General features: G+C 40.0%; 1 protein-coding gene across 2 annotated transcripts in view; it reads left to right on the forward strand.

Annotated features, from left to right (window-relative positions):
• Window positions 1-17,801, forward strand: part of KCNAB1 (potassium voltage-gated channel subfamily A regulatory beta subunit 1) — a 399,544-nt gene that overhangs the window by 126,084 nt on the left and 255,659 nt on the right. The window contains exon 1 of one of the 2 annotated variants that reach the window (XM_067737835.1): window positions 6,555-7,641. The exons of the other annotated variant lie outside the window; for it this stretch is intronic. Within the exon in view, the coding sequence (XP_067593936.1) occupies window positions 7,421-7,641 (221 nt within the window). The 5' untranslated portion in view covers window positions 6,555-7,420. Of the gene's footprint in view, window positions 1-6,554; window positions 7,642-17,801 lie in introns of those variants that run through there. 2 annotated transcript variants of the gene reach the window in all.

The raw sequence follows: 17,801 nt of genomic DNA on the forward strand, positions 1-17,801 counted from the left end.
TTTTCTTTTTTTTTTTTTTAAAGGATTCAAGTTTATCCAAGATTTTGGCATCATCCCATACCTCTTCCTTCCTCCCTGCTTCCCTCTTTCCCCCCTAAGCTTCCTTATCTCCCTCTCTAAATTATTTATAGAGTGAGGGCCTGCTCTAAACAAGGTGCCTTGCTTGGTCCTGTTGGGGCTGAGTAGGTGACTCAGAAGTGCTCTGCCTTGCATGTTTTATTCTGATAACCTAGGCCCTGTTCTGGTCTTGGATATGCTTTCAGGTGTTGCTCTGCTAGTTCCTGGCAAACCTGAAAGCCACTCAGTTAACTGTGTGCAGACCTCACACACCCTGAAACTCTCCCTCCTCCCTGTAGAACTGGCAGCTCTCATACCTCACCCCTTAGCTGCCTTCCCACACCTCCTCCCCCTCAGTCAGTGCCTAAGCCAGAGCCACTGGCTCTTGACCCCTCTGGCCCTATGGTAATCACTATGCTCCATCTTGCTTCCCAGGATGCTTTATCCCCACCCCCACCCCACTTCTGAGCTGTTCATTCTGATTCCTCCCACTTCTTCCTCTTTTCACTTTGACTGTTTTCCTGATTCATATTGACCATCCCCGATGAGCCAGTTTAGCATGAAAAAAATAAAACTTCTAATGATCTGCTTCCTCTCTGCCCACTGTTGTTTATTCCAGGGAAAAAAGCTTTGCTTCAGGAACTACTTCCTTGGAGTTGAGGGTAAAAAAGGAAGCCTAGGTTCATTTGTCCCTTCTTCAACCCTCACCCCATCCTGAAGTTACTTTCTAACCACTGAACAGTAGGCAGTATATTTATTTTTTAAAATAAGGAGTAGGAAGAGCATGGAAGGTAGAGGATGAAATTCCACAATGTAATTTAAACCTCAACTGCAGGTTATGTTATGATTCTCTAGGCAAGAAACACAAGAGAAGGAAAAGACCTACAATAACAAACCCAAAACAATTGAGAAAATGGGAATAGGAACATACATATCGATAATTACCTTAAATGTAAGTGTATTAAATGCTCCTACCAAAAGACTTAGATGACTGAATGGACAGAAAAACAAGACCCGTATATATGCTGTCTACAAGAGACCCACTTCAGACCTAGAGACACATACAGAATGAAAGTGAGGGGATGGAAAAAGATATTCCATGCAAATGGAAACCAGAAGAAAGCTGGAGTAGCAATTCTCATATCAGACAAAATAGACTTTAAAATAAAGACTATTAGAAGAGACAAAGAAGGACACTACATAATGATCAAGGGATCGATCCAAGAAGAAGATATAACAATTGTAAATATTTATGTACCCAACATAGGAGCACCTCAGTACATAAGGCAAATACTAACAGCCATAAAAGGGGAAATTGACAGTAATACATTCATAGTAGGGGACTTTAATACCCCACTTTAACCAATGGACAGATCATCCAAAATGAAAATAAATAAGGAAATACAAGCTTTAAATGATACATTAAACAAGATGGACTTAATTCATGTTTATAGGACATTCCATCCAAAAACAACAGAATACACATTTTTCTCAAGTGCTCATGGAACATTCTCCAGGATAGATCATATCTTGGGTCACAAATCAAGGCTTGGTAAATTTAAGAAAATTGAAATTGTATCCAGTATCTTTTCCGACCACAATGCTATGAGACTAGATATCAATTGCGGGAAAAGATCTGTAAAAATACAAACACATGGAGGCTAAACAATACACTACTTAATAACGAAATGATCACTGAAGAAATCAAAGAGGAAATCAAAAAATACCTGGAAACAAATGACAATGGAGACACGACGACCCAAAACCTATGGGATGCAGCAAAAGCAGTTCTAACAGGGAAGTTTACAGCAATATAATCCTACCTTAAGAAACAGGAAACGTCTCGAATAAACAACCTAACCTTGCACCTAAAGCAATTAAAGAAAGAAGAACAAAAAAAACCCAAAGTTAGCAGAAGGAAAGAAATCGTAAAGATCAGATCAGAAATAAATGAAATAGAAATGAAGGACACGATAGCAAAGATCAATAAAACTAAAAGCTGGTTCTTTGAGAAGATAAACAAAATTGATAAACCATTAGCCAGACTCATCAAGAAAAAAAGGGAGAAGACTCAAATCAGTAGAATTAGAAATGAAAAAGGAGAAGTAACAACTGACACTGCAGAAATACAAAGGATCATGAGAGATTACTACAAGCAACTCTATGCCAATAAAATGGACAACCTGGAAGAAATGGACAAATGCTTAGAAATGTACAACCTGCCAAGATTGAACCAGGAAGAAATAGAAAATATGAACAGACCAATCACAAGCACTGAAATTGAGACTGTGATTAAAAATCTTCCAACAAACAAAAGCCCAGGACCAGATGGCTTTACAGGTGAATTCTATCAAACATTTAGAGAAGAGCTAACACCTATCCTTCTCAAACTCTTCCAAAATATAGCAGAGGGAGGAACACTCCCAAACTCATTCTACGAGGCCACCATCAACCTGATACCAACACCAGACAAAGATATCACAAAGAAAGAAAACTACAGGCAAATATCACTGATGAACATAGATTCAAAAATCCTCAACAAAATACTAGCAACCAGAATCCAATGGCACATTAAAAGGATCATGCACCATGATCAAGTGGGGTTTATTACAGGAATGCAAGGATTCTTCAATATATGCAAATCAATGAATGTGATACACCTTATCAACAAATTGAAGGAGAAAAACCATATGATCATCTCAATAGATGCAGAGAAAGCTTTTGACAAAATTCAACACCCATTTACGATAAAAACTCTGCAGAAAGTAGGCATAGAGGGAACTTTCCTCAACATAATAAAGGCCATATATGACAAACCCACAGCCAACATCGTCCTCAGTGGTGAGAAACTGAAACCATTTCCGCTAAGATCAGGAGCAAGACAAGGTTGCCCACTCTCACCACTCTTATTCAACATACTTTTGGAAGTTTTAGCCACAGCAATCAGAGAAGAAAAGGAAATAAAAGGAATCCAAATCGGAAAAGAAGAAGTAAAGCTGTCACTGTTTGCAGATGACATGATACTATACATAGAGAATCCCAAAGATGCTACCAGAAAACTACTAGAGCTAGTCAATGAATTTGGTAAAGTAGCAGGATACAAAATTAATGCACAGAAATCTCTTGCATTCCTAGACACTAATGATGAAAAATCTGAAAATGAAATCAAGAAAACACTCCCATTTACCATTGCAACAAAAAGAATAAAATATCTAGGAATAAACCTGCCTAAGGAGACAAAAGACCTGTATGCAGAAAATTATAAGACACTGCTGAAAAAAATTAAAGATGATACAAATAGATGGAGAGATATACCATGTTCTTGGATTGGAAGAATCAACATTGTGAAAATGACTCTACTATCCAAAGCAATCTACAGATTCAATGCAATCCCTATCAAACTACCACTGTCATTTTTCACAGAACCAGAATAAAAAATTTCACAATTTGTATGGAAACACAAAAGACCCCGAATAGCAAAAGCAATCTTGAGAACAAAAAACGGAGCTGGAGGAATCAGGCTCCCTGACTTCAGACTATACTACAAAGCTACAGTAATCAAGACAGTATGGTACTGGCACAAAAACAGAAAGATCAATGAAACAGGATAGAAAGCCCAGAGATAAGCCCACACACATATGGTCACCTTATCTTTGATAAAGGAGGCAAGAATATACAGTGGAGAAGAGACAGCCTCTTCAATAATTGGTGCTGGGAAAACTGGACAGGTACATGTTAAAGTATGAGATTAGAACACTCCCTAACACCATACACAAAAATAAGCTCAAAATGGATTAAAGATCTATATGTGAGGCCAGAAACTATCAAACTCTCAGAGGAAAACATAGGCAGAGCACTCTATGACATAAATGACAGCAAGATCCTTTTTGACCCACCTCCTAGAGAAATGGAAATAAAAACAAAAATAAACAAATGAGACCTAATGAAACTTAAAAGCTTTTGCACAGCAAAGGAAACCATAAACAAGGCCAAAAGACAGCCTTCAGAATGGGAGAAAATATTTGCAAATGAAGCAACTGACAAAGGATTAATCTCCAAAATTTACAAGCAGCTCATGCAGTTCAATAACAAAAAAACAACCCAATCCAAAAATGGGCAGAAGACCTAAACAGACATTTCTCCAAAGAAGATATACAGATTGCCAACAAACACATGAAAGAATGCTCAACATCATTAATCATTAGAGAAATGCAAATCAAAACTACAATGAGATATCATCTCACACTGGTCAGAATGACCATCATCAAAAAGTCTAGAAACAGTAAATGCTTGAGAGGGTGTGGAGAAAAGGGAACACTCTTGCACTGCTGGTGCAAATGTGAATTGATACAGCCACTATGGAGAACAGTTTCGAGATTCCTTAAAAAACTACAAATAGAACTACCCTATGACCCAGCAATCCCACTACTGGGCATATACCCTGAGAACACCATAATTCAAAAAGAGTCATATACCAAAATGTTCATTGCAGCTCTGTTTACAATAGCCAGGAGATGGCAGCAACCTAAGTGTCCATCATCGGATGAATGGATAAAGAAGATGTGGCACATGTATACAATGGAATATTACTCAGCCACAAAAAGAAACGAAATTGAGCTATTTGTAGTGAGGTGGATGGACCTAGAGTCTGTCATACAGAGTGAAGTAAGTCAGAAAGAGAAAAACAAATACTGTATGCTAACACATATATATGGAATCTAAGAAAAAAAAAATGTCATGAAGAACCTAGGGGTGAGAGGGGAATAAAGACACAGACCTACTAGAGAATGGAGTTGAGGATATGGGGAGGGGGAAGGGTAGCTGTGACAAAGTGAGAGAGTGACATGGACATATATACACTACCAAATGTAAAATAGATAGTTAGTGGGAAACAGCTGCATAGCACAGGTAGATCAGCTCAGTGGTTTTTGACCGCCTAGAGGGGTGGGATAGGGAGGGTGGGTGGGAGGGTGACACAAGAGGGAAGAGATATGGGAACATATGTATATGTATAACTGATTCACCTTTTTATAAAGCAGAAACTAACACACCATTGTAAAGCAATTATACTCCAATAAAGATGTTAAAAAAAAAAGGTGTTATGATTCATGTCTGGAATGGAATTCAAAACAGGTACCTATTCTACTTGAAAATTTCATTCCTACAACTTAATTTGGGAATAAGTGGTCAGAACTGCCATCTCTCTCCCTCTGTCTCACTGTCTCTCTCTGTTTCTGTCTCTGTCTCTCTCTCTCGCTCGCTCTCTCGCGCTCTCTCTCTCTCTCTCTCTCTCTATATATATATATATATTTATATTTATCACATTGACACAGCCACAGTGTGTGTTCTCCTCACCCCAGCCAATCTCTGGGAAGACTGACCTTCTGCTCTCCAGCTAATTAAATTCATGTCCCAGGCAAAGTCCCGCAGTCTGTGAGGGCTGCCTGGGCATCCATGAGCTCTTTGAGGTCCAGCCTCCATGTAAGCTATTTTGTATCCCAGCAACAAGCAGTCAGGTACCTAACAGGCATTCAGTAGAAGTGTAGGGAAATGAGGAACTTTCTCTAGCCTCCTGTAATCACTCCCCTGCTTATTAACTCTAGTGTGCTTGGTGTCGGTACCACTCATTTAAACACTAATGTACCTCTGACATTGTTCATTAGCCTCTTTAAGACTGATTGTTTTATCCTTCCCATCCAGGCTGCCAGTTCCTTGAGGAGAAGGATAGTGCTATATTTTTTTCTCCATATTTCTCTCTAATGCTTAGTACAGAGATGGTGCTCATAAATATTGTTGATTTAAACACAGTTCCTTTTTGCTTGACAGCAGTTTCTGTTGGAAACCAGTTTAGAGAACTGATTGTGCAGAAGGCACAATTTTATTGTAAGTACATCTATTAAAAAAAACTGTCTGACTTCTGCGCATTTCAAATGGAGAGAGAAATTGTTATCAGCCAGTTGGTGCTTAGTTTGGTTCAACCACATTTACTGAGGAGTTGCTTTGCACCTACTACTGAACCAGGCAGTGTTCCTGCCTCACAGGAACATTCTGAAATGACAGGAGGTGTCTTGCTGCCTACCCTTGCCCTGGGGATAATGCTTGTCCTCACCAATGGGTCATAGATGACCAGCGGGCAGTGTACACAGTTCCAGCCACCTGGCCTGGACCTTCCTGGATGGTGACTTGGACCTGCAGCTTACCTAGTGCAGACCCCTTCTGGGTGGTGCCAAATTGCTGCCTCCTCGCCCATCCTTCACCCTCCTTTGGGAGCCAGAAGAGATTTGGCAGTGAGTTAGGTGACTTGACTCTGAAAAGTCTGCACTGTGTCTTTTCAGTAAACTTCAAAGTTATTGGCTTAAGAAGTAATGTGCAAAGGGGAAATAAACGCTGGTAAGGCTAATAACAGGGATTTCAAGCTGTGATTTAACAAACCAGTCACAGAGTATTCACGTGTTCATTCACTGGCATGTTCTGTGGCAGGAGCACCCCCGTCCTGCCTTCCCCCGGTTCCAACTGTTGTGCCGCCGCGGGATTTGGTCTGAGCCTGGGCAGAGCCCCCCTTTAAGAGCAGCTCTCCAGATTCTATCACAGCAAGAGTCTGCTGGAAGTGATTCTTGCCTTCGCGTCGCACACAAAGGCGAGGAGCTCTTTAAAGGGACCTTCCTGCTCCTGCGTGCAGCTGCTAACCCGTGTTGGTGCGGACACAATGACCCAGGCTTCCGCCTGAAAATGAGTGGGGAGGGGTCTTGAGGAGCCCCCACGACCTCCCGGAGTGGGGCAGGGAGGGAGCTGACAGCCGGAGTGGCTGGAGACCACCGGTCCCCAGGGAGCGGCTTGCGATTAGCTGCTTCTTGGGATGCTCAGCGCGCCAGTAGAGCATCCTGCCTGTGGTCCAGAGGGTGCTGGCGGCGCATCTTGCGGTATGCCTGCGTGGATTTGAGCCATCGCCCAGAGGCGAGCCCGCATTCAGGCACCGCGGACAGGCTCCTGGCAGGGCTGCGTTCAGTCAGCACAAATGCTTAGCTCCAGGCGTCTGCCCAAGCCTCCCGACTACATGGATTTGGCTGTTTAATCAACCGAGATTACTGCCCGGGAAGATTTGCCAGTCTGATCCGCGCTCCAGCTGCCGTGACAACTTCAGGGCTAGCTGTTTACTTCTCTCGGTGCCTGGGACTCTGTCCTGCACCGCAGTCACTGCTGCCACTTTCCCTGGCTCTGAAGTCAGCTGCAAGGACTCCCCGGCCCCGAGGAAGGGGGAGCAAGGAGGGGTTAAAAGACAAGCAGACCCTCCCAACTGCTCGACCTCTCTTGACTGCTTGTGTTCCGGGGTTCTGAGAGGGACCGTGCACTGCCCAGGGAAGCAATGCAAGTCTCCATAGCCTGCACAGAGCATAATTTGAAGAGTCGGAATGGCGAGGAGCGACTTCTGAGCAAGCAGAGCTCCACCGCCCCCAATGTGGTGAACGCAGCCCGGGCCAAATTCCGCACGGTCGCTATCATCGCACGCAGCCTGGGGACCTTCACCCCTCAGCATCACATCTCTCTCAAAGAGTCCACTGCAAAGCAGACTGGCATGAAATATAGGTATGGATGTAAGATTCTCTCTCTCCTGGGTTTCCATGTTCTATACAGGTACAGTGGAGACAGTTCAGTGGTTTTGAAAAGTGACTTACTCATTGGTGGGCTGCTTAATTTAGAATTCTCAGGTGTCTTTAAAATAGCTCCTTAGGAAAACCCAAGGTGGTTGTGTTGTGTTGTGTATGTATAGGATTTAAAAACTGTGGCCCATTTTGTATATTTTAAAGTGTTATGAATACCTTAGGAGCCATATGACTTCCAGTCTGCAGAGAATAACACAGCTGCTGGAAACTGGTATTGAGATCAGGGCAGCTTTTCAAGAGCAAATGTGCTTGTCCTATTTTATGGTATAGACTGTAGTTTCTGTGATTATACTATTAAAAATAGTTTCTATCTAGTACTGTATAATTTATCTTTTGAAAGCCCAAGGTAACAAATGGTATGAAAGCTTTTAAGGAAGTTTTGTTGCAGGGAAGAAACACCTATAATGGTAAGTTAGTTTGAACACTGACATACTTAAACCTAAATTACTGCTTGAAATACAATGCAGACCTTGTTGTGAAATATGGAGAAAAAGTCAATTGTTGTAATACCGCTGGTTTCTTCATACATTTTTAAGCTCCCTCTTCCTCTATGTTGCTTTCTAGAGTTGGAAATCTTCCTGGTAATGGTTGATATTCTCTTTAATAGGGAGTGACTGAAATTCGATAAGTAGAAAATTCCATTATTCAATTCTGTGACTCCTGCCTCCTTATTGTATCTGCTTTGTGCTGAGTCTCCCTGACTTTATTTCTTTAAAACTACTGTGCTTCTAGTCTCTAAAGGTCTTTGCGTATGTAGAGAAGAGCTTATGGTGCATCTCCCAAAGGCTTTGGTGACTCTGGTTTGCAGATATGACTTTGTCCATTATTTATATTTAACTATTCCTCATCTTTGTTAGGAACCAGGTTTTAGGATATAAGGAACTTAATGCAATTAAAATAAGGCACACCTAAGACTATGTTTCCCATGTGAGGTTTCTGAAATAAGCATTCAAACCAATTTCTATAAAAGTTGTCCTTGAAAAAGTTTCTTTGCAGAGTTAAGAGGAAACTTTAACAGGAAATCTCATTGAAAAACACCAAGCACTATTGTTTTGGTATATTTTTGAGCCATTAAGAAAGAAAGCCATGAATGGGGTGGATGGACCCACTAAAAATTATAGCTAAAGCTCTTTGCCCCAACTGCAGTACGATGCAAGCAGCTGACTCCAGGCAATTCCTTGAAGTGTTATCAGTGTGAGAACCTCTGCTTTTCTTGATATTTCCATGGTGGAGAATGGGACCCCATGACAGGTTGGTAACTAGGACTGCAATCTCGAATGCATTGGCATTTTCTATTGCTGCTTCTGTGGCACACACCCAGCCCCTGCCCCGTGGCCATGGCGTTGCTCTGCATGCAGTTCAGCTGGCCAGATGGAGATGGAGAGGAGCTGCTGCCTTCCCGGGCAGGGCCCCTGGGAATGAGACACTCAGGGTTAAGGCAGATCACAGAGGTGGTTTGAACTGTGGCCTCCAGCAGACCTTGAGCTTTCTTTTTGTAAACCAGAAGGAATAAAAAGTAACACCCTTAATTTCTTGTGGCAGAGTTTCATACTTGCTTGTGGATCAGTGTATTGGAAGAGTTTGGTCTTATAAAGGCAGGAGATTTCCATTAAGTTTTTTCTGGTAATACAGCTCAGCTCAGATTAGATGGTAATTATCTCTCTTTACCAAAAGCTCAGTGTGTAAGATTCACTTGGGCATCTTTCATTACTGACAACTAAAGACAGCTCTTTTCTGACAAAAAGCTAGCCATCTGCAGTCTTCAGGATAACTTGAATTATTTGTTGTTTATGGTGACTGGACAAGGTGCCTTGTTTCCACTCCCCCTCTTATTCTGAATTGTTCCATTGATGACAGGCCGGTGGCTTTGTGTGTTTGTGTAAGTGTGACTTAACCCCTTTCTCTTTCAATTTCAAATTCTACTTAGAGTGACCTTTAGGAAAGAGATTAGGAGGTTATACCAAATGTACACTAAGACTTTCTTAGGGTTGAAGAAAGAAAGAGAGAAAGACAGAAGTGGGAGGGAGAGAGACTAACTAATACACTTTATAAAAATGTCAGAAATATTTTTATGAGCTGAGTTATCTTTTTCTTTGACATTGATGTCACTAAAATATAATGTGCATGTAGGGACTATTTATTAATGATAACAAATAGCAAAACATAAAAAATAATGCCATCATGTTGGGGAGGTAATTGGCTTGGGTAAATAATCAGGAGAATGCCTGAAGGAACTAAAATCAGTGGCTAATTGTGTTTACAATAATATTCTCATCCTTGAAAATGATTTCCGTATGCATAACTTAATCTGGGATCCATGAATCCTATAGAAAATAAAAAATATAGTCTTTCTGTGTGTATTTTTGAGGAGAGGGTTCATAGCTTTGGTCAGAATTTTAAAAGTGTCTACCACTGAATAATGGTCAAAAAACCGTGTTGTGGAGTGAAGAGGTATTCATGTAGTCAATAAATATTTACTGAACACCTGTTTTGTATCAGGAACCCTATTAAAACTGGGTACAAAAAGGTGCAGAAACCAGACAATGTTTGGGGCTTGCATTCTTGGGAAAACAGACCATGAATAAGAAAACACACAAATACATAATATCTACTATGAGATATTCTTATGAAAGTCATATTTTGGGGGGTCATAGTCATAGCTCAGCCAACCTGTTTTTCCATTTTGAGGTTACCATCTCTGTTTCAGTTCCAGCATTATGGTTGCATCTTGGGTTATGAGTCATTGTGCCCATATTTGCCACCTATTTGCCATCCCAAGGACTTTGTTCAGGTTCCATCCTTGCTGTAGGGTGCTACCTGGCCATTGAGGACCTACTTATAACCCTGATAAATGAGTAGAATGCCTTCTACTCATTTAATACCTTATGATTTTTAAAGCACAGCTCTCATATCATAGCCTGTAATTACCATCCATTAATCAGGAGCTCATGAACGTGGGATTTTAGAAAAAATTAATATACACTTGTATGGAGTATCTGAATTCTGCAAGAATAAAATACTCAAAGCCACTATTACCGTCACATCAGCATTGTGCAAGAATCTTGCATAAAATTAACTATTGTTTCAAGGCTGATGATGAGAAAAAGAAATCCCCTAGAACAATCTGCTATTCAAATGTCACTGTCAGAGCAAGAGAACAAGATTCCACCTACCATTTATCTTGGGGACTATCTTGTGTGTAAATAACACAGGACTATTATGTTTCTTATACTTGTGCCTTGTTAATACATGAGAGGTCCTTTATTTTAGTTTTGCATATATTTTTAATATTAGAGTTCATCATACCGTGTTAGAGTTTGTTGTATACTCTCCGACCATATATGATAGATGTATACATGATATATATATACATGATAGATATCACATAAATGTAAGTACATATGTGAACTTTTTATCCTAAGAAAGCCAAATCACTCAGAACACAGGTTAAGCCAGATTTGTTTGGTTGTTTTTGCTTGTTTGATGGGTGTTTTTTTAAAATAACTTTTTAGAATGATCTAGCTACTAGTGTTGGACATGATCTCAGAGCTTTTGATATTCAGAATTGAGCACATTTGTACTGAGCTACTCCCCTATTCTAAAATTGTTACTTTAGTTCCAGAACAAGTTGAATATCAATGAACCCAATTTCATGAAGAAAAATTTTATCTGTTATATTTATATTATATCAATATAACCTTGTCTTATATAGTTGCATAATACATGCTTTGAAATTCTTAAGAGAATTATTTACAAAAAGGAAACTGAGCAATAATCTTTAACTCCACTAGAAAACTTCTCTTTTTTTTTTTTTGGAGTAAATCCACTTACCACTTTTGTCATCATTAAATTTTTTTATTCAAATAATTATAGATCACAGGAATACACACACACACACAAAATGTACAAGGAATTTTGGCGTACCCTCAATCATGTTTTCTCCACTGGGAATATCTTGTATAACTATAGTGCAACATCAAATCTAGTAGACTGACATTGGTACAATCCACAGAATTTATTCAGATTTTACCAGGTATACATGTATTCATGTGTGTGTATGTTTCTATGTTTATGTAATTTTACCACATATAGAAGTTTGTGTGACTACCACCACAATGAAACATTAGAATTGCTTCATCACCACAAGGCTCCCTCATACTACCTCTTTATAGCCACATCCACGTACTCCTCCCCAGTCCCTAATCCTCAGCAACTAGTCTCTGATCCATCTCTATAATTTGTTTCAAGAACATTATACAAATGGGATCATACAGTTTATCATATTTTGGGAATTGGCTTTTTTCCATTCTGCATAACTCTCTTGAGACTTATCCAAATTGTGTGTATCAATAGTTCATTCCTCCTTCTTGCTGAGTAGTAGCTCATGGTATGTATGTTTCACAATTTTTTTAACCATTCAGTCACTGAAGAGCAATCAGTTTGTTGTCATCATTAGATAACTTCAGATACAATGTTATTCCCAAATTTCTTCAGTGCCATTCTGTAGCTCAGGGGATAAAATCCAGACACCTAACATGGTACCTGAAGTCCTTCATGGTCTAGCTTCCATCATGCTTTACAGTCACCACTCTTTGTTCTTATTTTATCTCTGTCCACTTGTTTTATCAGAAGTACCTACTTGAGAGAGGACTCCTTATAGTACACTGGACCTTCTTGGTTTTTTGTGCGTCTGTATCATTTTCCATGCTGGTCCTTCTACCCTGGAATTCTCCTACCTTACTTGAACCATTAGGCAATCTCCTATGCATCCCCCAAGACCCAACTCTAGCCTAACCTTCTCTGTGAAACCTTCCTTGGCTCCACCCCTTATAGCATTAAATACTTGTTCTTTAGTGCCTCCACTGCATCAGATTCTTACTTCTGATATGGAAATTATTGATTGCATAGTGTTGCTCTTATCCATTTACATCTATATCTTCCCCATTAGTCCGTAGCAGCTTGAGGTTTGGATTTTGCTCATCTCTGTAACCCCAGAGTCTAACCTGGCACGTGGCACATAATAGCTACTCAATAAATGCCTGGAAAATGTATGACTACATATATGGGACACTATGTGAAATGCTGTGGATACAAAGAGTCCTCTCTTGGGTAGTTCCTCTCTTGGTTGTTTACAGTTTAGTGTGAATAGATATCTACACAAAAAGGTTGCATATGTTAAGTGATACAAAGAAAAACTGTTGCTGTAGTTTGAGGAGCCATCATTCACCAAGGGCTGTAGGAATCAGGGAGAGGTTTCATGAGAAAGATCAGGGAAGCTTAATATTGAGAAAGGAGAAATACCAAGATGAGCAGAAAGGAGGAGGAGAGCAGACAGACTGCAGCAGCGGGAATAGCCTGTCCAAAGACTGTGCCTGCTGTGCTGAGAAATCATGGAGTAGGGCAGAGGGTTCATACAGGGAAGTGGTGAGAGAGCATCTTGTAGAGGCAAAGAGGAGTCAGATATGATACATTGGAGGTCAAGGCAACACAGTAAGACATAAGGTGAGCATCAGCAATGGAAGAACCATTTCAGATTTTTAAACAAGGTATCTGGTTACAAAGTTCTATTAAGGAATTAATCTAGCAGCTGTTAAAAAGAAATCTAAGAGTTGTAAGTTTGAAACAAGAGAATTTATGTTGAATTCCATAACACTCTGTATTTTCCTATAGAGAATCAAGACTACGTAGAAAAGACTCAGACCAGATGCCTTTCCCAGGCTCTTCCTTCCCTAGCCTCTTTATTAAAGCACACGTCTCATCCACCATTCTTTACCTCCCACGAATGGTGGGCAGATTTTGAATCAAAGCAATTGAAGTGAAAGATCAACCTTGTCAGCTGATTACGTAAAAGGCACTGAATGTGTGTGTGTGAGTGAGTGTGTGTGTGTGTGTGTGTGTGTGTGAATTTGCTCGCGAGCCTCCGCATGGGGAAAAGTGGGAGGAAATAGGTGGGCTGAAGAGGAGGAAGGGGAGCAGTGCCAGCTCTGTGGCTGTGTTTCAAATAGAAATATCTGATTTTAGTCCAGAGAAGAGAGCAGCTTGGTTATTTAAAATGTCATTTTCTTGGGTAAAGATTGCCATTGTCATTTTCACTTACACCCATGGGTGTGGGCTTTCCTCTCTTCCTCAAAGCAAAATGGTGAGAATGGGAGGTGGAGAAACCTTCCCGAAAGTTAGTTGCTGATTCAGTCTCATAGAGTTTATTCCACCTCTGCAAAGCACCAGCCAGAAGTCTGGCATCCATGGGATGGTGAGAAAATGGTAGGAGGGGAGGGAGCCTCCTGGAAGTTGTTAGGCAAACGTAGTTCCAGTTCTGCCATTCTGGAAGTGTGTGTGTGCACGATATGTGCATGTGTATGTGTGTGCACACATGCAAGTGAAGGAATCTATCCAAAGTGTTTCCAGAAACAGCTTGTGTTCTAGCTGAGATCTTCAATTGGGTTGCTACAGATGGAGCCCTTAATCCCAAATCCATTCAGTGACCCTCTTTAGAAGTGCGCTCATTTTATAGACATTCTTTTTTTAAAAAAATTTTCTGTAAACATTTGCACTTGTGGTAATTTGAGAAATGTTCTGACAGAAGAAGAAAAAAAGTCCCATTACATTAAAAAGGAAAGTCAGATTCATGTTTCACTTTGATCTTTTAAATTCATTTCATCAAATGCATAGTTTATCATTAGTATATGAATTCATGAACAGATGAGATTTTGGACCAGTGAATCTGATCAAAATATGGGACTCTTGGTTTCTTTGAGTATTCTTCAAAACTTTTTTTTTTTTGGAGAGAATACCACTTTATGAGAATTGAATTCACAAGCATTGATTCATACTTTTCCTTATAAGAATTTCAAAGCCATTCTGAGAAATAGTCATCAGAAATAATAAAAAATGATTTGATGTTGCAAATTAATCATGCTGTATGCTTACAAATATTTCTACAACCAGTTTTCCACTCTTTTCAGAATTAGAAAATAGAGTGATGGAGACTGAAGGATTTAAGGCCAAAAAAGTCTTTCAAATTTCCATTTCAATATTCAGAAATTTTAATCCTATGTAATCACTAGAAATAAGTGAGTTAGCAGTGGATGTTGGCATTGAGGAAACTTCAGATTCCATCTAGTTCAGTCACATCACTTTGTACAGAATGACCAGTGCCTTGGTTAGAGTTACTCAAGGAGCTGATGAAAGGGTCAAGGCCAAACTCAGGTCCTGACTCCAAGAGCAGGATTCCTTATGCTCTGTTAGCTTCTATGCTGCAGCTCCTTGATCATGCCCCATTTTTTAACACAGGAAAAAAGCACAGTGCATGAAACACTTCTAGAAGGGACAATTCCTTTCTATACGAATGCGCAGTCTGTGGTTCAAGCTTTTATCTCTAGAAGAAGCAAAGCCCTGCTGTGCACTCAGAGAGCCAGACCCGCTTTCTTCATCTGCTGCCGAGTCGTGAGGACCCCAAAGTGCCCCCGCGGCAGCTCTCTACTTGTACATATTCTGAAGCTGGACATAAATTAACTTTCAGATGATAGTGTGCTTGGTGTCACAGTTTCTAAATAAATGGTGTGTCAGAAAGAAATCTACAAGCCCATGGGCACAGATGATCGGACAGGGCTACATATCAACCCTGGATATGAAATGCTCTTTAGGGCATTCAGCACTGAACATACTTCACTCTCCTCCATGCTTTGAGAGATTACTTTGAAAACTTGTTCCTGAGAGTCAGAATCAAAATACATTTAAAAACCCTCCTTGCAGGTTGATTTTCAGTTACTCAGATTGGAAACAAAAACAGAAGCCCAGCAGTGATTTTTTTTTCTTGGAATTGACAACTAGGGAGGACTCTGAGAGCCCTCGCACAGGCCATCTGGTCCAGCCCTCATGAGAAATCTGTCCTGTTTTTCCAGTTTGCGCTGTGCAGCAACTACTTGTAAAGGCCCCTGAAGAAGTACTGTGTAATCTCCTTTCACGGCAGTCATGAAAAAAATTTTGGCTTTTCTTTCTAAGAATTAGAATCATTTACTAAGCTCTGAAATCCTCAGAGGAAGAATAAAGTGAGGGCTCTTTGAATTCTTGTCTGTTGTCTGGACCTTAACAAAATCAGGTTGAAAATGATGATAGAAGATTGAGAGGCAAGAAAGCAAGGGCCCAGCAGTGAGGCAAGAGGGGGAACCCAGTGGTATGCCGGAGGCTCCCAACCTCCTGTTGACACTTGGGGAGGGAGATTTCTTCCCATTCTGGTACCAGCACCTGCTCTCCTGGCCTGAGTGTTCTGCTGTTAAACCATCCAAGCGTAAAAAAAAAAAACACGTCACCATGAGAAAATTCCTTCTTGCGATTGGCTCAGCTCGTTTCAAGCTGCATTGGAAGCTTCTTGGCCTGTACTCAATTGAAAGGAAAATGAGCTAGCCATAATTTCCTGCCTTGTAAGTCTTCTGCTACTTGAAAACCATTATTATGACTCAACCTTCTAATATCTATGATGGTTCCTCCTAGATTTAATTTTCTTATTCCCAACTGTAATTGTGACTCTCATCTAAACCCTCTATAACATACTACATCTCTTTTAAGTCATCCAGAGCTGGATAAAATTTCAAGAAAAGGTCTAGACTTTTCAGTACAGAATCACAAGATTGCCTTAGAACAGAAACATGCTCTGTCCCCTTGTCTGCATTCCATGGTCATGCTTACTATTTTAGAAGAAAAAAGTCATTTTTAACATTTTGAGCCAGTCTTTGAAAAAATTGCTCTGAAACATTTTTAAACATTCTAACCTATTTATTTGAATAATGGAGGATCACTCTGCTTATATGTAGCAACTCTTAGGAGATCATCAGCTCTGTACTTTTTAATGGTGACAATTGAAGTCTCTTGGGTTAAAGAAATATGAAAAGTTCAGATCTGGCTCATAGGTTTCAATAGCAGTTGAATATCCAGGTAGAAAAACTAACAGCTTGTAATATGATTAGTTTGCCTTTTGATTCACTCTTACAGAGTTTTTTTTTTAATCGAGCAGGTTTAAATGTAAAGGCAACTGTGCATGGCTAGTTTTATTAACAGAAGATATTTATTGTATTGGTAATCAACATCTTCCAAGACAGTGCTCCTGAAGGGACTTAACTGCAGGAAATTCCAAGCACAGTGTTCTCCATGATGAGTTTGTATCTACTGGAAAGCCCATCTGCTTTGACAGAGCTCTTATATAAGAAAAGTGAGTTTTTCTCTGAAGAACATATGCTATTAAAGCACCCTCTTTTCCATTTCTTTGAAATTAACTTCCACTTTAAACTTGATTTTTATGTTATATGGTTTTTGTTGTTAGTATCTTTGGCCTGAGACCACAGCAACAAGCTCATTATAAAAATCAGTTGAGTAAATAGCATGGCTTTAATGAATACTATTCTCTCTCAATCAGCAAAGAATTCCTCTGAGGCATTTGGTGAAAATAGACCTTTTGACTCACTCCTTCTCCATTTTCTACCTCTATATGAACAAGTACTTCTGCATTATGGAGTTTTTGCACTTAATGAAAAGAGTGGACATGCTCAGAAGATGTCTTCATCTGATTCTAGAGGGTTTTCATCTTGATGGAAAGCATACTTGTTCCATTCTGATGAAGAGAAAATAAACTACTCAAGGAGACTCAGATAGAAAGTGGGAATTGGGAACTTCATGGTTAACATACAACTTCTCACTCAATAGTGGCTTATCTTTCATTTCCAAAGAAGTTTAAGGTTTCAGTTACACTCAAATACAGTTTTTCCAAAAGCAATCTTCTGGAAATCAGGAGGCTTGGATATCTTAGTCCATAAAAACACAGGATAATTCCTTAACCAGAGAAGCAAGTGTATATTTGCCTGAGGAGTCCAGACTCCACCAGATGTTTCCTGAGGGCTTCATCAGGACTTTCTGTGGTCCTATATCAAAACAGGAAGTAATTTAGAAGGGGATATGGCAAGTATCTTTAGGAAACAAAAGATGGGCATTTTACACTGTAGTAGTTTCCTATTGCTCCTGCAACAAACTACCACAAAGTTAGTGCCTTAAAACAACACAAATGTATTCTTTCACAGTTCTGGAAGCCAGAAG

The sequence above is a fragment of the Pseudorca crassidens genome, chromosome 5 (genome assembly GCF_039906515.1).
Source record: "Pseudorca crassidens isolate mPseCra1 chromosome 5, mPseCra1.hap1, whole genome shotgun sequence".
Taxonomy (NCBI): domain Eukaryota; kingdom Metazoa; phylum Chordata; class Mammalia; order Artiodactyla; family Delphinidae; genus Pseudorca; species Pseudorca crassidens.